General features: G+C 34.0%; 1 protein-coding gene across 1 annotated transcript in view; it reads right to left on the reverse strand.

Moving 5' to 3' along the window:
- The window catches only part of SPOCK3 (SPARC (osteonectin), cwcv and kazal like domains proteoglycan 3), a 196026-nt gene that overhangs the window by 52049 nt on the left and 119981 nt on the right, over nt 1-23996 (reverse strand). The window contains exon 6 of the mRNA XM_061992882.1: nt 8276-8390. Within this exon, the coding sequence (XP_061848866.1) occupies nt 8276-8390 (115 nt within the window). The remainder of the gene's footprint in view (nt 1-8275; nt 8391-23996) is intronic.

Below are 23996 nucleotides of genomic sequence, written 5' to 3' on the forward strand. Positions count from 1 at the left end.
CTGAAGCTTCCCATCTGCCAATTTCAGGCATGCTTTTCCATAGCACTCATTGGCAAGACCTGGCAAGCAGCCTATACCCCTCATTTCTAACCTTTCCTTGGATTCCAGGGGTAGGAAGCCTGGGTATCTAGTGTGTGCTGGCTAAGCCTCAGGCTAGATAGAATGAGACCAGGGCATCGTGGGCATGCAGGTCAGATACACCTCCTCATTCCAAACACATTCTGTGTCACCCTACACTACATTAGACTGCTACTTATCACACTACATTAGATTACTACTAATTATGATGGAGAAGTCTTTTTTTAGAAAGTCTTAACATGGAGTTTGATTAATGAAAGAAAATACTGCTGACAATTTTACTTCACTCAGCATCACTCAAGCAAAAATAATATTCTGTTTAAGAATATAAAAAAGATTCATACAGAAAATTTATCTTAACACTAAAGGAATAAGCATTAATATTGTCTCTATTAAGTCTGTTATTACAGAAACACAGTAATGAATATAAACATTGTTTACAAATGCAATGATATAATAGTCTTGAGAAAATTTCTATTACATTATAGATATGGAAACCACTTACAGATACAAAGGATTCTTGCTAAGATTACTAGTCTACTGTCTTAGAAAAAACCTAACATTTATATAATATAAAGATACTACAGCAATGAAATCTGATTAAACAATAATATTTCCTATTAAAGATCACATAAAAATGCTCTGTAAGTCACTTTATATACAACAGAGAGGAAAAACCATTCTTAATGAAGTCGTCTGACTGAATTTCAAAGCATATGAATCTACAATGCATAAATTTCCACTTTACCTTCAAAGAGTTTCTATTTATATATAATGTATGCTTTACAGCTCAACATTATTGTAAATATATATAATGAATTAAACAAAGTGAAAATCAGTATTTTAGCTTGCATGCCTAGACAAATATAAGTCTGAGATGAACAGTTTTGATATTTAAAAGTGAATTCTATGTATTATAGTATAAAAAGTAATGAAAGAGAAATCGACATTTATTGCTAAGTCGATATCCTCTAAAGAACTAAAATTGGATACGCAATAACAAAGTTTAGTTTGGTGCCACGTTTAAAATTGCAAAAGGTTTCAGAAACATTAGTGAAATAAGAAAGCTTACCCATAGATAATGTCTTTTTGAGTTACAGTGTAAGAGCCTATTTACATTTAAGTCAATGGCAAGATTCACAGTGATGCCAATAGTAAAGGCAAGAGCTGAATACTAGCCCAGATCTGATTTTTGTGGTCAGTCCACAGTGATATCAATCTCAACATGTCAAATTAGATGAGGCAAATTCCTGGTTTTGAGTGTTTCCTCTGATAGTTATGCACTTGTACTTTAGGGTTCATCTCTAAATTTTGAGAAAAAATAGTAAAATTTTCTAATGAAAATTAGGCAACTTAAATAGCATAGAGGTTTTCATTTAATGTTGCATTCTATAGAATTGCAGCAATTACATCACAAGTCTTTCATTGAATCGTGAATAGATGGCTATGAAAAATAGCAGACTAGAAAGCTGACAATTATCTAATGTAATTTAACTCATATGTATAAAATGTTGCTGTCTATAATCCCAAACTACTGAGACCGCTTTTTCCCATTTGCTGTGCACACTTTTCACAGAAAGTTAACAGCTGAGTGTAGTTTCTCCATGCTTCTGTCTGCATTTCTTTTTATGGGCGAGTCACTTATTTTCTGTTACAGGCACGGCAGAGTAAAATGAGATGTTATAATTAGATCTTTGGAAATATTTTAAAACATATTAACATATTTGTAAATAAACCTTGAACATCACTGTCATTTTCTTTGGTGGGTTATTTTTGTTGTTTCAAAGTTAAATTTCACCCTTGACCACGCAGCACGAACTTAATCTTATGGACTGGCATTTTGCTCATTTGCTCATTGTCTCATATAAAAGGCTTCTCCTCCTGGCTACCCTATAACTGATCACTGATAATATGAGTCCTAATTGGTCTAGTATATATTGTTTTGGATATAGATTTTATTTTATTGATGTCCTGGATTTAATCTTGCCAAAGAGAAAAAGGGAAATAAAAAATAATACTATTTGTCCCTGAAATGCAGTAATACAAAGTAAAGATTAAGAACTTAACACAAATGATATTTTTGGCCCTAAATCTCCTTATTTGTGAAGTCTGGAAAACATTCAGTCCTCTCTTTGAATGCAAATAATACAAAAGCTTTTTTTTTTGGCATTTATACCTGTAGTATATGAAGAACAGCTAAGATCATGTATTGAAAAGACGCTGCTACGTAAATAAAATAAGAGGGTTTGGGAGAGTGCTGTTTCGCTATTTGCTTCAAAAGAGCCCTTATATTTGTTTTTCAAGAAGTGATGCACACAGAACAAAACAGAATCTGCAGTATCCTACTGTTACTTATCCTCATCTCTCTATAGTAAGTAACAGTTCAGTAGTATTCACCATAAAATAGGATGCAGCTGAGAGACCAGTTATGATCTGTGGTTACAGACTTTTAGATATGCTAACTGGAAATACTTTCAGCATGCAATGTTGCCTTTTCATGTCTTTCTGGCAAAAGCTTGGACTCAAAGAGTATGACATTTATAGCAGCTTCCTATATTACCTATACAGTCCTTCTCAGATGATCAGATAAGAAGTTGCTCTTTTTTTTTTTTTTAATAAATGTGTCTACCCCTGCTATTTTTATGAAATATCAATTGTACTCTTACCACAGGATTTATTAGCAGTTAACTAAAAAAATTACTAAGAGTAAATTCTTCTATTTCAGTAGCTGATGAAAAAGGGTATTTAATACTTTACCATAATGTTACAATTTTTTCCATCTAAAATGCAGGACCCTGTAAGCTTTTCCCATTTGCATGTCCCATTTGCATCTTAACTCTAAGTCAGAGGAGAACCTCTACATTGTTTCCATGAAGAAGACATCCAAAGACACAATCCAGGAGGATGCTGTAGTCCACTTCAGTCAAATCTTTGAAACAGACTGTTTGGGAGACCAGGATCCTGTCCATGCCATGGCAAAGATTTATCATAGTGTTTGCACGGCTCCACGGGAACATAAACCACAGGCCCTGTGTCAAGCTTTTTGGAACTCTTAAGACTCGAAACAAGGCCAAATACAGTTCATTCAACATTTAGTTCCTTCTGTTTTCCATTCATTATGAAGATTACAAAATTAAATATATTTTTTTTAATAAGAGAAAAATTCCTATACCAAAGTCTTGAAATCAGTTAATACCTTGAAAGAACTCTCCCAAAACCTCACTCTCTTAATCTTCTGATTTGCTTTGAGGAAAGTTGTCAATATGTACTTGTGATACAAAAATGTGTCCATTTGAGTGCTTATTCATATGTTTCAAATCAGCTACGTATGAATCAGTACTGGACTAGAACTCTGGAAATTAAACTGAAATACTATTTAACATCACTTAAATATTGACTGGGAAAACGCACAGTTGAAAAAAGGGTAACTTACAATTAGCAGAAAGTGCCAAATGTCAGAAGAGAATTCAATAAAACTACTTTTGTTCTAAAAGTCACATTATTTTAAATAAACAAACTACATTTAAGTAAACTGAAAATCTCTTATTAAGAAAAGGAAACATTCTAATAGAAAAGCCTTATCTCCTTGACCTCTATCTCTCTATTATTAAGTCATCTAGTCTTCCTGTTCATATATTTTAATCAGGTTGGTTGAAAAAAAACAGGACTTAAATAAAATCAAAATAGTTAACTGTCAAAAGCATTGTAATGCATTTTAAATTACTGAAAGAGTAGATGTAGGTTGGTGAATTGTAATTACTAAATAAATATAAGAAAACTTCAAATAAATGTGCTATTGCAGTTGGTGAAAAAATAGTTTAAAATGTGAGCACTAACAGGTAGAAGTCAAGTCTGGTGTGACTGTGAATGTCCAAAACTGAACTTTTGAACCCTCAAGTATAAGGCTGCTACTCGCTACCTGCAATTAGTATGGATTGGCATAATTTTTTATGAAAAAAAGAAACAGCATTTCCTGAATCCTCCATTGAATAAAGAGACATGGGACAGAACTAATAATTAGGAGGCTGGTCATACATTGTGCCTCTGTACAGCAACTATGTAGACTGAAGAAGTAGGGACACAGGTGGTAGGGGGTGATAGCAACTGAAAAGATGCATCCTGGAAAAAAGAATGTCTTCACATGAAAAAAGAAATTTAAGATGCGGGCTGGTGGAAAGATGCTGAAAGTGAGGAGAGATCCTAGCAGCAAGTTGCATTTTGATGAAGGGTGGAGGACTCCCAGGGAGTATGGCCAGTAATACCTGACGGGTAACTGCATGCAGTTGCACAGCAGGCACAAACAGGATTTTCTATCTGACTCTTCCAGGTCAGCAGTGACCTCCCTGCTTGGAAGGCAAGCTCAGATCTAGTGAAGGAAGCACTGGATGGGAGGGTGAGAAGTAAAATCGAGTAAAAGCTTTAATCTCATCATCGCTTAAACAAATCCCAGCATCCAGATGCACTACAGGTTTTTGTTTATTCTGTCTTGCCTGTGATGGTTACAGAGTAGGCTAAACTTCACTGCAGGTGGTAGGTCTACAAGTTCCCATTCATTTTAGACAGTTGAACATAGATGCTAAGCATGCTTCATACCCAAAAGAGATACAGAAAAAATAATTGATCCGGTGCTTCTTTTCTGTGCAGTTGGGTATGAGTGGGAGGATAGGTGATCTGAATTGGCAGAAGGTAAAACCAATGAGGTATGCAGAAGTAAGTGTTAAAAGTTTGCGAGACTCTGTACATCCTTAAAAATGAGTGCAACTTCCTCATTTACCCCATTGACTGGCCTCATCTCCTTATCCTAGTGATGCAGTTGGTAAGCCTATGATGTGCATCATGCATATTTGTTCTCATCCATCAGACTGAAGAGCTGCACTAACAAAAACATTGTCCTCTACAACAGGCAAGGGACAGGCCTTAGTATGTCTCAGACCAAAAGGATCATAATTACTCTTTGGAGCAAGGGACAGCAGTTTCCTCAATATTGTAAAATGTGCAGTGCGCAGAAGCCTTCCTCATGGTTCCACACAACCACTGGAAAAAAGACTCAGAAGAGCTTAGGAAAATAAAGACCTGCAGATTCCAGCTCAGTAAAATCCCTACATTCACAACTGTGCAAGCCAGTATGACCTGGATACCCTAAATCCTGGCACACACTTGAAAAGGAGATTAGGGCAGAAATAGGACATCAGGCTATGCACGAAAAATAAGATAGGGTTCTATAAGTGCTTCCTCACTTGTCTCTTAATATCTCTGTCGCTAGTGGTGGTGGCTTCCATACATTCTGGTTTATATTTCTCATTCTGTTTCTACAGAAAATCCCTCTTTTCCATCCTGCCCATCTTCACTTATTTCTAACTTTGTGTGATCTTTCCCTCTAAAACTGCCTTAAGCACTCTTCAGATTTCCATCTCTTTTATGGCAGTACACTAAGTTTGTTTTTCCTTTTTTTTTCTCTGTTTAAAAATTACTGGAGCACCTGCTCTAGTTTATAGTTTATATGATACATGTTGCTTTCTCTAGACTAAAACCAAAGCAAAAACATGAAACATTGTGTCCTTTTTTTGCTTGCTTGTTTTGTTACCAATGTATAAATCTAGTTCTAGATCAGGTTTAGCCCTTTCATTTTTGGATTCAAGCTAACAGTCTCTGCAAGTTGGTCAGGTTCTGTGCTACTGAGAATATATCACTAAAATGAGTCAGCTTTCACAAGAATCAGGATGCCTGCACCTGCTTCATGCATTCATTAGAGGTGGGTTAGAAAAACTTCAGAGTTCACTTTCAACTAAGTTTCCTATGATGTTATGATTAGGGTCACATACATTTTAAAGGCAAATCTGTTTTTTTTGGATACTGATTTGAGTCCCAAAGACGCACGGTGTTCCACTCCAAGACTATTTTGGGAAAGTTCATAAACATACTTTACCCTCTAAATAAACCAAAAAAATCATTAAAGTTTCTCAATCTGAAAAAAAAAAAAAAGAGAAAAATTATCTTAGGGGACATATTTTAGGAAACCCCCACAAGTTACCTCTGAAACAGAAGCATTGATCTTAATTTGCCTCTTTGGCTTTGTCAGACTTTGACAGCAAATGACGTGTGTATATAACCTAGAAAACTTACTGGAGATCCATTTCAAGAAAAAAAAATAATGGCTGAAATTTCAGTGATGATAGTCAGCTCCCTTTCTCATTTCTCATGTCTCCTGGCCTTTGGCCTTGTAAAGAAATGATATTCAAATTTCAGTGTTACAGTAAAATGTAGCAGTTGGAAAAGCCCTGTATTGTGCTTGCCCTGACAATCTGTCAGGAGAGGATTAGTGTTAATTCCCATACTCATACAGGATCTTTTTTCTTTCTCTTTTACATAACTAACCACAAGTAATCTTGATCCCTTGGCAGCATAAATCTTTAAGAAGAGTTCATTCCTAATTAAAAACAATTCAATTCTGTTGAAGCCAATTAAGTTTGTCTACAGATTATTTTCAGTGTTTATGTAGAGTGTACACGAAATTGAATGTGCTTGAAAGAACACACACAAAGATAAAAATAACTGCATTAGGTGGAACAGCTACCAGTAGAGAAAATGCCAATTTCTCTTGATAAAAACAGATGTCAATGATACCATACTAAAAAACTAGCACTGGTGAATGAATGGTACTCTACTACTACTCAGACAGATGCTTCTTGGCTCATGTTAATTTCGCTTGAGACCCACTATTAAGCAAATATCCTCACATCTATCCTGGAGATGCAGAAATTGTTACTAGTGAAAACTGCAATGACATTAATATAATACTATATGTCTTATCAAAGAGACTATATTAACCATAAAGGCTGAGTCTTCCAGTGCTTTTTATTTCAGGCTGGCAATGTGAGCAGATAACAGCTTTATCTATTTACTTACAGTTACTACATGAAGCCGTAAATTAATGCTTTACAAAACCTCAAGGCTGTATTGTTTTGCAGAGGGGTTATAGCATAGGGAATATTTAATCTCACATATTCAATTAATATTTAATTACACAATCAACGACATAGTCCAAGACAAAAAAAGTGACCTAAAGGAGTGTTTCAGAGTAGTTTTTTAATTGACTCATATGCCTGCACACAGCTTGATCTTTGCAGTGGTCATCTCTATTCACAGTTTAAAAGAAAACGAATTAATTTTTTTTAACTAAGAAACAAACTGTTTTAGCAGTGATATTCTCTTGCATAATAAAGTTGGAATAGTGCATCAAACCATAGTGTAATACCAATGTTCAAATGATATGGGAATGTGATACTGGCTTCTTTTAGCTTTATAAGGTTGCTACAGGAAAAAAAAAAAATCAAATCCCAGTTTTGGTGCACTTCCAATGAGGATACAGGACATTTGTGCCTAAAGACTTCAGCTTACTTATTAAAAGTGTAATTTGACAGAAAAGGAAGAATAAATAAAGAAGCTTAACAGAGATCTGTCTAAAGGAACACAAAAATGCCATCCTCCATCCAGTCAGCCTGTTCTTGGCAAATTCAAGTCCCTGATGACCTAAAAGCTCATGCTATGACAACTCTCTATTCAGGAGAATCAAAGATGATATCCTGTTTAGTTTAACAACAACCTTTCAATGTCACCTTGGAGCCATTGAAATACAAATATGCTTAGCTACATTTTTTTGATCCAGTTTCACTGATGACTAAGAAGTAGTGCAAAGCAATCACATTTTCCAGCAGTCTAATCTCATGCATGGTTCAAAAGGAAGCTGATTTATTCCTATCAAATACATTTCAAACAAGAGACTTTGTTATAGTTCCATAGTTTAAGTCCAACCACTTGCTTCTATCAGCAGTAACAAGGACTTTTTAAGTTTCTTTTTTTTTCTATCACACTTGATTTTCTTGAACATTCAACTGAAAATACTGAGGAGCAAGGAATGAAATTTTGTGTCTTAAATACAGCCATAAGCATCTCAAAGAGTATTAATGATTAAAAAAGGAACAATAACTACTCATACTACAATAGCTGTGTTTGAAAAATATAGTGGTACTTAACTGTACTTTCAAAACCCATGGCAAAGAAAAGAATTTTTATAAAATAAAGCTGGTTTTACTAATAACAATCAGGGCTTGTGATCACTGTAGTCCTCTGTAAGCAGTATCTTACTTCTTTCTAGAAACGAGCTGTTAAAAATACTTTAGAAATTACCATCACTTACCTCTCCTATCATTTCTGCCTGTATTTGTGGATTTGTCAGAAGAGCAAGGGCAACGTCCTTTACATTTCACTGAGATTTGTTTTCCTGAGACGCAGGCTTGATAGTCTAATTTGCACTGTAAGAAGAGAGAATGACTATCATTAACATAAACATCTTTTATAATAAAAATTATAGCTTTGTAAGTATTTTGAAGCAATCTTTCATGGAGTGCTCAAATCTTTGCAGACAAAGGTGCTAGTAATTTTTTTCTACAGTATATGCTACCTTTGAACTAAGAATTAGATTAAATGAAGTTACAAAGTTTCAGTCTGAATTCAAGCATAAATATACTTGTCTGTTAGAGTGATTTGAACATGCACACTAACTGGAAGTGGACTGCATTGGTTTTATTCATATGAGCAAATAAACAATGTAGAATATTCATTAGTGCTAAGAAGCAATTAATGGTACATTATTATAGAATTTATCACTTAATTTCCATCCTTAAGGAGACAGTGTCCTAGTTAAAAGTAATAAAAAATAAAATAGAAAGCTGTGCCTCATGCAATTCTGCACAGTGACTGTCTTTTCCAATACAGAAACAGATTAATTTGTGTGGATCTGATCTGTATACTTACAGCTTCAATTCAGAAACAATATAGAAAATCATTAAAACTAAACAGGAAATGGAATTGTTGTGTCAAGCATATAAAAATAACATAGTAAAAACCCACTATACATAAAATAACATTACTGTAAAACTGTCATTCTTACTGAAAAGCTGAAGTTTTATTCCAAAAGAAAATTTCTTGACATATAGATCTTTCTGCAAGTTGTGTTGCCAATCCAGTATCAAGAAAAACATGAATTGAAATAGAAGAAAAAAAAAAAGTCTCCACAAAGAGCATTTTGGGGAAAGGAAAGACGAAAGGAGGGAGGTAGTTATGGGTACACTTCATCTTTGAACAAAGGATGGAAGATGTCTCCTTAGTCAGGTAAGGGACATAAAAGTGTAGGAGTCAAAAAATCAATTAAAATAACAAAAAGATGAAGTGCTTTCTTTGCATCAAAACACTTCAGAAGAGTAATCTCACCAGAATTTGTGCCTTATATTCCCTGACTCATCTTCTGTTTGGGTAGGTAATTTGAGTTTGGTGCAATTCCATTATACAATCATCAGGATTTCTGTCGAATCCTAAAGCTGAAGTTTTTCTTTCTCTTTTAAAACTGAGAAAGGGGTGGGAGCGCTATAGCTATGTAAGAATAAAAAAGCCTACTAAAAGACTGCACTTGAAGTTTTCACTAGTATGCACATATAAGCAGCACTGTGAACTTAGAGGACTTCATCAATCTTTCATGCAGTCAGACTTTTAACCCTGTCACATTGTCATGCAGTTCTCTTCCCAGAAGTAGATAAAATGCCTCACTGTATTGAAATCGTACCATTTTGCATCACTGCCAATACCAAAAAGAAGACATTAAAAGAGATAAAATACCTAAATTTTTCTGTATTTACATAAAATCATCATTATAGTTTAGTTCTGAATGTGCTATCTTTTGCTACAAAGGCATGGTTAAAGGACAATAAGGTGAAAATAATCTTTTAACTCTAGCAAACAATAACAATAGACATGCTCCAACTGAAAGCTATATGAATAGCACTTGTCTCATAAAGGACTAGAAAACTGAAGGAAAGCAAATGGCTCTGCCTATGTTGATTATGAAACAACTGAATACCTTTTGCATTCCTGTACAATCACCCTGGCTATACAGGACAGTGCCTGTATTAGCCACGATGCCCATGAGCCAACTTTGAAACAATCTTTAGAGTTAGAAGAATAGATCATAGTCTAAATTCAATATGTTTTTCTGTTGAAAAGAGGTATCTTCCTATTTTTAAGATCTCAGAATTTTAATTGCTCAATCTTAGTAATTTAAGGGGTCAAACCTACAAATACATGTGCTTTAGGCTCTGATTACTCTTGTCGGTGACTTAATGAGAGCACCATTTAAAACTGGACATATAAATCTGCCTCAGGTTTGTTTTACCAAGAATTAGGAATATGAGGAGAATAAATCAAAGGAATACTTTTTTTTTTGTTTGTTTGAAGATTGTTTTTAATCCCTTACAGAATCCAGTATTTCTATTTTGTTTCTGTTTTGTTGCTGAAGAAACCAGTAAATATGTCAAAGCTGCCCCTGGTAGCACAATCAGTTGGGAGTTTAGTGCTTTGGATTTATTTTTATTTAAAGTGGTCTACTTTTTCCTATTTGCAAATAACATTACCCTTTTGAATGTTAAGAAAAACTTAATGCACAACATCTGCCACAGGCAGTGATATTTCAGTAAGTGACTGCAAGATCAGCACATAACACTTCCATATCAGCACTCCCACTCACAGGTATGCTAGAATTTTACTCTCACTGAACTCTTTTTTTATGGACAGCCAAGATAGATTCTTTCTCTCCAGAAACAAAGCAAAATCATGGTGCTTTCGTAAGTCAGAACTGAATCAACATGCTGTTCTGACAATTTCGTATCAACAACTAATGAAACAAGGAATGTAATTGGTTTCAAACCTCTTGTCCTTCCCCAAATTAATAAGGCACTGGAATCTTACAAAGGCAGCTCTGCTAAATAAAGGTGGGTCAGACTTCCCTCAATATTACTCTCAAACTGGTAGAAAAGCAAGCAACGTAGCTGAAAAACTCCGCAGAAAAAGAAATTTGAAGCATACATAATATGACAACATTGTGAGAGGTAAAGGTACAAAGGAGGTGTACTGCTGGAACAGTGCTGAATGAAAGAATTAATTTTGTGGGGAAAATATCTAATAGTTTAAATAGAAGAAAAAATCAATTATTTAGTTATGCATAGCAATAAAATAATTCGAATTTATTTGGTGACTTTTAAAATAAAATAATTCCAACTTATTAGTGACTTTTCTGAAAGAGTAAAATATGCCATGAAATTTTCAAGAAAGTAATCTGTTGGATTTCACAACATTCCTCATTTATAATGGTTTCATAAACTATTAACTGCTTGTGCTACCTTGATCACAATCCCTTCTATTCAAGAAAAAAAAAACTATTTTACTTCTGAATGTATCTAGCTTGTTTTCTTCTTAGCATTTCAGTGTCAAACACAGTGTCACCGTGTCTCATTTGTATGTTTGATTCCCAGGATGCTTCAACTGTTTAGATTTTCATACATTTTGCTTCAAGACAGTATCTCTGACTTCAGAGCAATATGCTGCACAGTGCCTAAAATAAATCATTTCAATACAGTTAAAGACTATGTACCACGTTAGAATCTCTTGCCAAAATACTTCAATATGAAAAATAACTCATTTCTGTACTGTCAAGTGTCCTATAGAAAAATGCAATTTCTTTACTCATATTCTGCCTGTTTGAAAATCTGTTTATTCTTAAATGGACTTATTCAAAATTTGCCCAAAGTAGTTTATGAAATTAGAGACAAACAAATAAGATCTGTGAGAATATCAAAGAATATATGCCATGTTTAGACATGACTCATTTAGTTTTACTGTTATTATAGTAAAGATAAGAGTAATTGTATTTCTGCAACTACTTCAGTGTATGTTATTTTGATACACATGAGCTCTGCTCTTAGAACTACTGTTATAAAGTTGGAAAAATTATCTGACAATAATTCACTCATTAACCTTCACTTAATGAATGTAACCTTTCATTTTTAAGTATCTATCTGCCAAATGGATGTCTGTATGTACATTCTACATGGACTTTTGCAAGGGTAAGTTGTAAACATGGAATTATTTTATCTTTTCATTAATTAGTTTAGACATGAAATAAAATACATATCCTATCAAACATGGAACATGTTGGAATAACTTCAGAAGAACACAATAAAAATAACCATACTACTGAAATAAGATAAAATATGTTCTACTCTTAGGTAGACATAATGATCATGTTTAAAACATAAACTGTGGAAGAACATCTATTCCAAAGGAAAAATTAAAAATCTAGTGATCATTATTAACAATTGAATGGTGTTTAAAAACACTACCATACCAGGATATATTAATAGCACTGCAATCTACAAAAGTGTAAAATAATTCCACACAGCTCTGGCAGTGCTTAAAAGGGAGCTTCCTGTTCAGCTTTGTTATAAGGTTTCAAACAAGACAGGAATTAATTAGAAAAAGTGAAAAAAATCCCCAAAAAAGTAGTAAGAATAATCAGAAGCCTAGAAAATAGAGTCACCAAGACAGGTTCAAGGAGTGGGGATGTTCACTCCTGAGAAAAGAGGATTCTCATAACAGCTGTCATACATCTGAAAGATACCCCAAAAAAATACTATGATGAATGTTACAAGAAATAATTGGCTTAAATTGCTGTGGAAAAGTTTCAGATTAAATATAGGAAGATTTTATAATAATATTAATAAGGACTGTAAAGTATTAACATAAATTGCTGCAGACATTTATTAAATCTTAATCACTGTCTTTACAACCAGGATTAGATAAATCTGTCAGGAATGACACCTGTGTAGTTTATCTTGCTTTGAGAAAATGGGTGGACCAGATGGCATCAAGCTTATTCAATGAGGAAATACAGGAAGTACAAGATAGACCTGCTCTGGGATCGAACCAGTGTCAAGAGACTATTTATTGCATGAATCTTCTTTATTTGCTGGAGAGAGTGAAAGATGTGTAATGAATGAACTAGGGATACTGAATGAAAGAAAATAATGCTTATGCTGGTCTTATAAAACCTAAGATCTGATTTAGGAATATGCTAAATATTTTTAGATAAACTAAACAAAAAATGAACTGAAGATATGTTTTGCACTGTGAAACATGAAAATTGAACATCGAAATCCCACTTAAATTTTTTTACTTTCACCTATCTGCAGGACTACCTTTTATCCGAACAAAAACACTCTTAATATCACACAGAGAGACTGTGTGAGAGACAGTGTAAATTAGTTACTAGTTGCAGACTTCTCAAAATCTACAGGGAATAAAGAAATATTTAACCAGATGAGGAATTTAGTTTATCCATGTGGCTACTGTATAATAAACGGCATAGACTGTACTGAACAGTGCAGAGAAAAAAACCTATTGACTAGATATAACAGAGGTATGTTCATATGGGTGTTATATGAGTGAAGAATCCTGTGGAAGAAATGGTAACAGTATAAAGTTAAGATTGCGTTATATGTCTACCAAAAAAGAAAGACAAACAGCTCTTGTGCAACATAAACCTTGGCATTTCATAAATTTGCTTTTTTGCACTAACTTAATTTTGTTTCTTTTTGAGAATGTTACTACTTCAGTGGCAAGATAACATTACTTTTCCACGGTAGTAGTGTCTTGCCAGGAATATGTAGAGGCTTTTAAACAAATTTTAGAACAGACTGTCCAGGGAGGTTGTGGAGTCTCCTTCTCTGCAGGTCTTCAAAGACTGCCTGGATTAGTTCCTGTGCGACCTGATCTAGGTGGACCTGCTTGAGCAGGGGAATTGGACTAGATGATCTCTAATGGTCCCTTCCAACCCTTATCATCCTGTGATTCTATGAAATGAGATAAAGCTAAGTAGAATCATAGAATGGTAGGGGTTGGAAGGGACCTTTAGAGATCATCTAGTCCAACCCCCCTGCAGAAGCAGGTTCACCTAGATCAGGTCGCATAGGAACATGTCCACAGGCGAGTTCTCTGGCAAGCAAGAAACAGAAGCACATGAACTAGTGTCTTCAAGTGCACTCTGCATATTTTCTCTCCAATTTCTCCTTTCCTTCATCTTATACATACTGGACACTGGAAGCAGATCTGGTACATCCCTGCAGTATGCAAGTCTGCAGAAGGTAGCTGCCAGGGCATTCACCTGGATCTCCACTGCATACTGTGTCCATTACGTCCTTCAAGTTCTTGATACTGAAAGACTGAAGTTCGTCCAGATATGACAACACATCCTTTTCTACAAAGGTAACTTTGCACGATCAGATGAAATGTCAATTCATTTTTAATTAAAATACTTAAAAAATTTTCATGTGCTGAAGTATATGATCCTTACAGAAATACTTTATAGAACAACATCACATTTAATGATGAGCATCTAGTAAATAACTTTTTGGACAACCAATAACAAATACTTAGGCAACAGTAAAAAGCAATTCATCTTTGAAAGGTAATTGTCACCTTTAATTTTACCTTATCTCAACAATTAAAGCTCTGTGACATTTTGTGCACCTAAAATTAAACATAGCATGCCATCTAAGAGAAAATACATTGATGAATAATTGAATTCAGATTCACCACAATTATTAATTCTTGTGCCACAAATACTTAATCTGAACATATACATACATATAGAGAAAAAGTCTTTTTTTTAATCATTAGTATTACTGTTATCATCACCAACTGTGGTCATGGATAATGATTGTGACACTAAACAGTGAGTGAGAGAAGAATAGCAGGCCTGCTTCTGACTGCTGAACTCTTCCACACCCTTGTTCACTCAGCTCTAACAAACTTTCCAGTGTATAGAAGAGACGAACAAGTGATCTAGTGCAGGTGATATGTATACGTATTGGAGAATTCTAAAACCTTACCACCATAGTCTAGAAGTTGTACACCACAGCCTTCTGCATTGACACCTACTGACTGAACATTCCCAGGTCAAGTAAAGAAACTAGTTAGCTGAAACTAGCTAGCTGATATCATATGAAAAACAGAACAGCAAGAGAATTTGGAATATCCTCTCAAATTTACATATTCCAACCAAAAAAGCTCACAGTTCTTCCTTCCCTACTTCCTACTTTTGAGCTGAGAGCAGTTAGGAGATTTTTGTATGATGCAATCAACAGCATCTCTGAGGAATGATCTCTTTGCGACAGTACCGTGAACACATGTTAAAGAAAAGAAAGAAGTATTAAATATTTATTCCAGTAACATTATGTGTCTTATTGGTAGAAGTCTCTCCTGTAGAGCTTCACATTCATGTATCAATAAAGACCTCTGTTTTCACACAGTTTTTAACCTGGTATCTCTGAGAGTGGAACAGATAATCCCTGGTTACCACTGCTCAGCACTGTGTGCTTTCTACTTCATTTCATGCTATTTGCTTATCTACATTCCCGATTTTCTCACTTTATCCCCACTTCACAAAGGTTACATACATTCCCCTGCTTAAAGTATGTTTTTACTGTTTTCTGCAAATTGTTGTGTGAAATTGTGGCCTCAGATTTGAGTGTCCTTAAGTAAAACATGCAAGAAAGTATTTAATTGGGTTGGTGGTTCCTGTCGCAAATCATGGGGGCAGAGTTGGCAGAATGAGTATTGATCAGGTCATGTTCCAAGTCCACTTCAACATGCAACACTACTTGATACAGAACATAGAAGAGAAACTTTATCTAAGGAACCAATTCCAGATGGGCTTCATATGGAGGAGAAAATACATCCAGAGTTAGCAACATTAATATGGTAAGCCTAATTTCCAAATTATTCAGACATTTCCTAATTCTCTATAAATAGTAGTCAAGAAGGAACAACCAGCTGCAATATAGAAGTTCAAACTAAAAACAGCTAGACATAATGCCAAGATATCACATTTTCAATTAAGTCAAGCTTCAGATATTAGAAATTAATGTGCAAATTTATCTATTAAGTATCTTTTTTTTTCCCATCAGTAACCTGTTAATCATGTGTATTGTTAAACAATAGGAACTTGGGTAAAAAGCATTTCAGCAAACAAGTACTGCTATTTAAAACAAAAATAATACTTTAAAAATACTAACCATGAAGACACAAAACTTGTATTTTGATGAAAGAACAAAAGGAAATGTGTCTATTGAACCAAAACCCTGAGAAAAAAAAACATTCTGTGGTTGAAAGCGAACTAATGATCAATTGTTTATAAATCTATGAACTACAAAAAGCAATTTATATGACAAAATGAAAATCTATATGCAGAGTCTTCCTCTTGTTCACCTCTATAGCTCTTACCTGCTTTCTTCCGCACTCTGCAGTGCAATGGCATAAAAAGAAATGCCTGAAATCAGGTCAAATAGCTATTCAGTGTTTTTCAGATGCCATAGAAAACACATTAGGTCACAGAAACATGCAGATAGATGACTACTAGGATTATTTAGATATCTACCTGTCTTTGCTTTCATTTTTTGAGGCTTTTAAACACATGATTCTTAGCAGCATCTGAAAATCCTTCGAAGGATCTGCTTGTTAAATCAACCATCTGCACTCAACACTGTATGTATGTGAAATCCTTGGTATACTTTATTCTGACATTCATAGTTTTATAATTTGGATAAAAGATTAAAAACACAGAAAAAAAACAACTTTACATTTTTTTACTTCAAATTTTAAAATTAATTTTCAAAGAAAAATGTTAAAATGTGAGCAAAACAATTTAATCTTCCTCAATCATCATCTTAAAACCAGCTATTTTGGTTAAAAATCAGATAAGATAGATCTTTACTGACTTTCAGCTGACATGCAAATTTCTGAGTAATGGCAGTGGTAAAATAAAATTAATGGCAAAGCTAGAAAGCCTTCTAAGACACAAATGGCTTGTAAAAGCAAGGAATTTTTTGTTAAGAGGATCTGCTTATTGCTTCTTAACATGCATTATCGCTGTATTTTTAATGTGATAAGGCTTCCTAAGCCACGCTGGCTGATTGCATTACTAATTAAACAAGTTCAATTTATCTAATTATATCTAAGTTGAAATATTTATAAAGTTACATGTGAGCTAAAATAGCATCTAAAGGGCGTGCTCATTAGTCTTCAATTACAGGAAAAATAATGGAAGTAATAAAAGCAATGTGCATGAGCCTAGGCGGCTCATTCTGGGTTATCCCATCTAGGTTTCTAAGATATTTAAACTATACCATGTCAACTGGGGAAAAAAGAAAAAAAAAGATAAAGCAAAAGAAGAAACTTGGTTCACCAACATTTAGGTGAAATCTTCATCAATGCACTACAGAATCATTATTTGGATCAAAAGTTACACCCACCTAGGCACTTTCAGTTTTCTTACCCTCACGTTGCCTCTGCAGTTCTCTACTCTGTTTTTACACCCATCTAAAAATACATGCTTTAGAACTATTGCTTTAAATTAACTATTAATACTATTAATTCTAACTCAAAATACTAAATGTTATTCATTAAATAGCCCAAAAAAAGGCTCTATGTCCTATCAGTGAAGAAAGTTACACATTCATAATGGTTTTCACCCTGTCAGGGAAGAAAGAGGCTGTTGTGCAAGTGGAGTTAATATTCTAAGGCATGGCTTTTTTCAAGGAGTCCTGAAGTGAACAGGAATGTCACAACAACGGCCAACTAAGAAATTCACACAACCCAGAAACTTCTAAATGTAGCTTTATATATTTTAGTGACATGACTTGGGAAGGGAAGTGACTGAGATTACCAAGCATCCCATTAGAAAATCTGAACCCCAGACAGTTTTGTGTGGTTCAATTTAATTATTAATTTACAGCCGCAAACTTAATACACCCGTGCTTTGATAATAGGTATTTGTTTAAGCATCAAAATGTTGAATACTAAGTGTGTCTTTATTAAAGTCCACTAAATAGGATTAGTATGCATATAACAGAGACTACAAAAACATCAACCCCCTTTCAATAATAATTTTAAAATTCTAAGTTACATATGTATTCTAAGCAGAGAATTTTAACTATATAAAAACATAAGACACTGTCATTGGAGCATCAGAAATACTGAAAACTTAAAGACTATTTGAACAATTCTGATACGTCTGAATTTGTTTTCAGTGAAATATCTGCAGAGTAATTGGTTTGTGTTTACGGTATTTCATTGTGCGCTTTTCAAAAGCACAAATAAAAAAAAGATATTTGGAAGATTATTCTTTAATTTTACAGGTATTTTACCTCATTGACATCTGCTAAAGTACTGTGACAGAAGCTTTTCTTTTTCCCTCAGACAAAATAACTAGCACTCCTGGTCTATATTTCTGATATTCCTACTTGAAAATTCACAGTATTTCAGTTTCTTGCTAAGTGAAATTGTGATCTACATCAACAGAAGCTAAACACTTTGTTCTGCTTGATTACTAATTTAAAAGAATGTTCTAAAAAAACTCAATTTGAATAATTTCATTGTTTTTCTAGTAATTTTCACTTCATTTGTAGTTCTGTAGCTTTCCGAATGCTTACCGTTCTGTAATTGCTACAGAGAAGCAAAATGGCTCAGTAATGTTACGTACATCTTCTTTTGTGCTTGCTTAAAACTATGTTGTTCCAAAATCTTTCTTAAAAGGAAAATTAGAAATTTTACAGAAAATTAACAATACGGAAAAAAGGGAAAAAAAAATAGAACCAATATACATTTATTAGAATTCTCCGTTGAGACATGGTACATGGAACAGACTCTGTTTTAAAGCAACAAAATTATCCATGCATTCACTGCTACTTGACAAGTCTACATTTAAATTCCACCATGACTAAGAGGAGACAAGGAGACACGCTGACGGAAAAAATCCAAGGTCCCATGGTTCAGTGTACTAGGAAGTGATGTCTGTTTTAACTATGCATGAAAAAACAATTGGTGCATTGAATTAAGAGAAAAAAGATAAAAAAGGTAGTAAGCATTTAAGTTACATCCTTGGCCTTCTTTTAAAGGTGTCACTGTGTAGCTATTTATTTTATCTTACAGAATATATTTTGGAAAATCCTCCCTTTTAAGGACCTAACTGATTTCTATAGCAAGCTGGTGATAGGGAGAAAGAGAGAAACTGCTTTCTGAAAGTATAATGATCCAATTCATTTATCTATAGCAAAACAAGAAATGTTTTTGTTTTTACATTGTCTTCCATTTCTTTAGATATTTGAAGTGCTGCCTGCAGATGTACACGCTTTGTGTACAAAGACAATTAGAGTGGTCCTGATGCTCTCTCTTCTCAGGTTGTCAGAGACTTGACAACAGAAATATGCTACGCACTACTAAACTCTTCCCTTTCTAGTAAGTGCTGACATGCACTTTCCATACCATCTCCTACACTGGCATTCTTTTTGGGGACCTCTTTCAGGGAATTATTACTGTAATAGCTGAAAGTTTTCACTGGGCCAAGACCTGAGTCAATTTTCTTGTTTGCAAATTGCCACTTTGAATCTCATCTCCTTTAATCCTATTCTTATGAATGCTACTAACTCTCAAAATTGCTATCTTGTTTCAAGCCCATTGTCTTTAACTGCTTGCTCTCACTCCTCTTATAAAAAGGTTCTTTTCCATTTGTTTGAAAAAAAATATGCCCAAACAAAGCTTCCCAAGATCATAAAAATCCTCTCATCCCACCTACCTACCTCTTCAATTACTACCTTCTTTATCCTGCACTCCACTGAAAAGATGTTCACTAATGAGCTTCCGCTTGGTAAATCCAAGACAATCTTCTCTTTTGATCCCCTTCTTGAAAATGACACAGCTCATCTCTATCTTCACCATTGCTTTCATGAGTTTTAAAGGTTTTTAACAGCTACACAAACTTACAAACATTATTTATTGTCTGTTAATGCTCCATCTTTCTATTTTTTTTTCAAAACTGTTTTTTGCTCCTCACCATCATCCCACAAGCATAATTATGCCAGTGACCGCTCCTGTGTTTGGCTTCTATGAATTTCTGCCTGCACGTGATGTGGATACATTCTCCTGGAAAATAATTCTTGTACCAAAACGATTCTGATTATTTTGTCTGTAATTCTAGTTACAGAACTAGAACTAAACTTTTAAAATATTGTTTTAAAAATATTAGCTTCTGGTGGTTAAAGCTACCATTAAGAGAAAGACTGTTCTCCAGATAAGTATGGATTGTATAATGTAACCTAACCATCAAGAAATCTAAATCTTTACCTTCTCAACTTTTTTTGCTTTCAGCAATTTGATTTCTCTTGTTTTACTGGCTGCCTGTTCTGAATCTGAGTTCTTTCTGCATTCATTATTTTGTATCAGTATACTGTCGTTGTGATATGAGACTTACCTAATAAACACTGACATGTTTCACTTTCCCCTATTTGTATTGTTCTTTTATTTGTTTGTCTTTCCAGCCTAGATTGTTTCTATTCTAGAGAAAATGCTGTTTTAAAAGAAGAACGTAAAGGTAGTACATAGATGAAGGCTGAAGAAAATATTTTTCAGTCCATAAAGTAGTATTTTCTCTTTTTTATTGAAGTATTAATATTTACCTATTTTTAATGTAAATCCAATATATAATTTTTTATTAAACTAACCTAGTATTCTGGAAATGAAAAAAGGCAAGCAAATTCAATTCTTGCTACTATAAATATGTCACCAAAGTCTAAGGAATTCTAAACTCCTCAGAATTCCAAAACAGTGAAAATTCTATAAAGTAATTTTTCATCAAATCTACCATCTCCATTTTCTTCAGCTTCAGTAGCTATTTATTTCAAATCTAGTTGATAAAAAGAGATCATTTATATATATTTTGGATTTTTTGGTACGTCAGCTTATTCAGAAAACTTGATTAAGTGAGTCACCCTTCTGACTTTTTCTGTCTTTTTCTGAATATCACATCTTATCAATTTAAAGGTTCCAGACAAAATTTCAGCATTACTGGTAAAACCCATTGATGGTAGAAGGTGGAAAAACAGACAATCTCATCTCCTGATCTTTTTTTAAAAAAATTATTATCAGTGTTTTTAAAGAATTTTAACAATAAACAAGGAGTTTCTAGTACTTCTGTAAAGATCAGTTTATCCTGAAAAAGTATACTCCATGGATCAATCCATCAAGAGACATTTAATCTCACTGACTACTGGTCAGTTTCATTCAAATAAGACTTGTGGGATTTTGTTTGAGGGTTTCTGTTTGGGGAGGGGGAGGTGGGTCTGGAGTGGGAAGCATGGAGTGAAAGGAGAACTGGTCATGGTTTATTTGCTTTTGGTTTCTTTTTTTTTAATTTTCCAACAACTTATTTTTATTTGCCAAAGTACGTCAGCCACAAGCCCATCATTGTAACAGTCCAATATAGATTTGGTCTGTAGAAGGCTTTAAAGATATTCACTTTACAGGGTGATTTTGCCTGAATCTTACTTGGAAAATGGACAGAGAGGTTAATTTTGAAAGGCCATTTTGGAAGAAACCTTCTTTTATCAGAAAAACAAATTGGTGCTAGCAGAGCACCTGGAGAAGCTGCTTCTTCCAGGTGCAAAAATACAGACCAGTATGCTGTTGAATAATTTATTTCAAACTGATTTAATTACTAGAGATGGCAGGCAATAATTTAACATTATTTTTGGCTATGTTTCAACTTTCAGCAGATTAAAAATGAAAAGCATACTAGATTAGCCCAATTTAAAAACTAAGACTGACACACAATGGATCAGGTTTGTGAAAATTACTTTAATTACTGTTACAAAATAGATATCTATAGATATCTATCTAAATTGTAACAGTAAATTCATTTCTAGTAATCTTTTCTGAAGTAGAAAGGAACTGTCAGCAGCTCAGATGTGTGGCCTGAAAACTCACAGTAAGGTAAAAAATAAATTTTAAATATATTTTTTTTTTATAATAGGACAATGTTGAAAATAACAAAGACTAAAAATGTTGATACTTATTTTTTGTGCTTCCTCCAAACAAGCTGTCTTATACCCAGAATACTTCTAAGGGATATGGAATATTAAGTAAAAGTCTTAAGAATACCTGAAATTAATAAAGGCAGCAATGGGATACCCTGAGAATAAGAATCTAGGAATTTAGACTTATGTAAAATTACAAACAAAATCTGCATAGGGTAAGCAACCAGTCTCAAACTCCTCCCTCTGCCCACAGTGTGATTTTATCCACTGGCTCTCTTTCTCCCTTCTAACGAGAAAGACATAATAATTTCGGAGACTGAAGAAAATATTTAAAATTTTAAAATCATCTAAATCAACATACCTATCTATGTGTGAAGTGTATCAAGAATTCACATCCTGTTTTCTGACTGTTTGCTTTTCTGTACCTTTTCCATCTTAGTCTGAAAAGCCAGTTTAGACCTTTTGTTTTTTTTGCAAAACATGATTTTTATTTCTACTTATACCTTTGGGGATGTCATCAATCATATGAAATTTTCGTAGGTAGGAGAAAAAAAGTATTTCACAAAAAATGCACCCATTATCCCTGTTCTACAGAACTGCTTGGGAATTCCTAGAGTTAAAATTAATAATGCACTTTCAAGTGCTAACATTTAACAAAATGCAGAAAGTAAAACTAGACTATTAAAGTGTATAACAAATGCAGTATTATTCAAAGGCTATTAACCAAAAATTGTTTGTAACACCGCCCTGGCAATGAAACTGCAGGATTGTTCTATACTGATTTTCTTCTCACATAATAATTTATGTTCAATTTGAACACTCAGCATTTGAGCATGTAGTATTTTTCTTTCAACAGTCTTTTAATGCTAATAATTAATATTTTACACCTGTACTTTTCCTTGACAGTGACTGCATGCAACTAATTGTGGGCTGGGAACACAGTAAAACTAACCTGTCCTGCTAAAATGAATGGGAAACAAAACATCCTTACCTGACTCCAGATAAGCTCCATTTAGAAGTTAATCTTTCTTTCTACATTGTCTACCCATTCCGTTTTTGATGTTTGTGTTTTGTTGTTCCCAAAGCAAAAACCATATATGAAATATGTATAGTTACATAATTTAATACTAACATTTGCATGGGATTGGCCTGAAAAGGGAGGGCAGAATCCCAAAGTACGGTCCAAACAATAACTGCCAGCTGCCTGGCCATGTTGTACGATTCTATTACTATTTACTGACTTATTTTCAGAAAATATAATGTATGATTTGCCACAGTCATTGACAAATGCATTCTAAATACAAGAAAATTGCTGTATAAACTCCTGCTGGAGCTTTATGACACAATGAAATTAAGCTTTGCCTGGAGTAAAGGAACACAAATATTCATCTTTATGTCATTTTAAAGCAACTGCTCCTGAAATAACCTTGCAAGGACCTCTATTTTGATGCAATTGCACCACAGAATATGAAACGCTAACATCATTGAAAAGAAATAAAAATAAATAGGCTAATACAGATCTTCTGTGGACATTAACTATTTTCTTAGCACTTTGCTGCTGTAAACTTAGATATGAATTTTACCATTATGAGGCAGTGGAAAACTAAAGGAAAATCCTGCAAAAGCTCTTGGAGGCTACAATACTTCTGCATGACATGCACGTTAAGGAATGTACAGGTTGTCTAATACGTACATTTTACTGACTGCAGTTCTGAGGATCTAATTTAGTCCTCATCATTCTGTTTGAGAAGCATACCCTCACTTTTAACACATCAACTAACACAAAAATATCTGCATCTCATAATTATTTATAGACTTCTGTATGTTTACTTCAGATCAGACCATGAGAGTCCAAAAGGGTCATTTCTGCCTGTAGGAGTACTTAGAAACAGCATTCATATATAATAAATTAGGAAACAAGCAATCAGGTTAAAATCAATTGTGATATTTGTATTGTAATAGGAAGAATGTAGGCACAGATTTTATAAAGTATACTGTTTTGTGGTTTTTTTCTTTTTTAAAGTTGATCCTGCAGTATTACCTGTATCAAATTACCTACATTGTCTACTTAAACTGCAAAATGGAGAGACTACTGTCTGGTTTATATCTTTGTGCAGGCTAAGCTTGGAACTTAAAAGATTGAACCTTCACATGGCACAGTATAAG

Source organism: Colius striatus, chromosome 3 (assembly GCF_028858725.1).
Source record: "Colius striatus isolate bColStr4 chromosome 3, bColStr4.1.hap1, whole genome shotgun sequence".
NCBI lineage: Eukaryota > Metazoa > Chordata > Aves > Coliiformes > Coliidae > Colius > Colius striatus.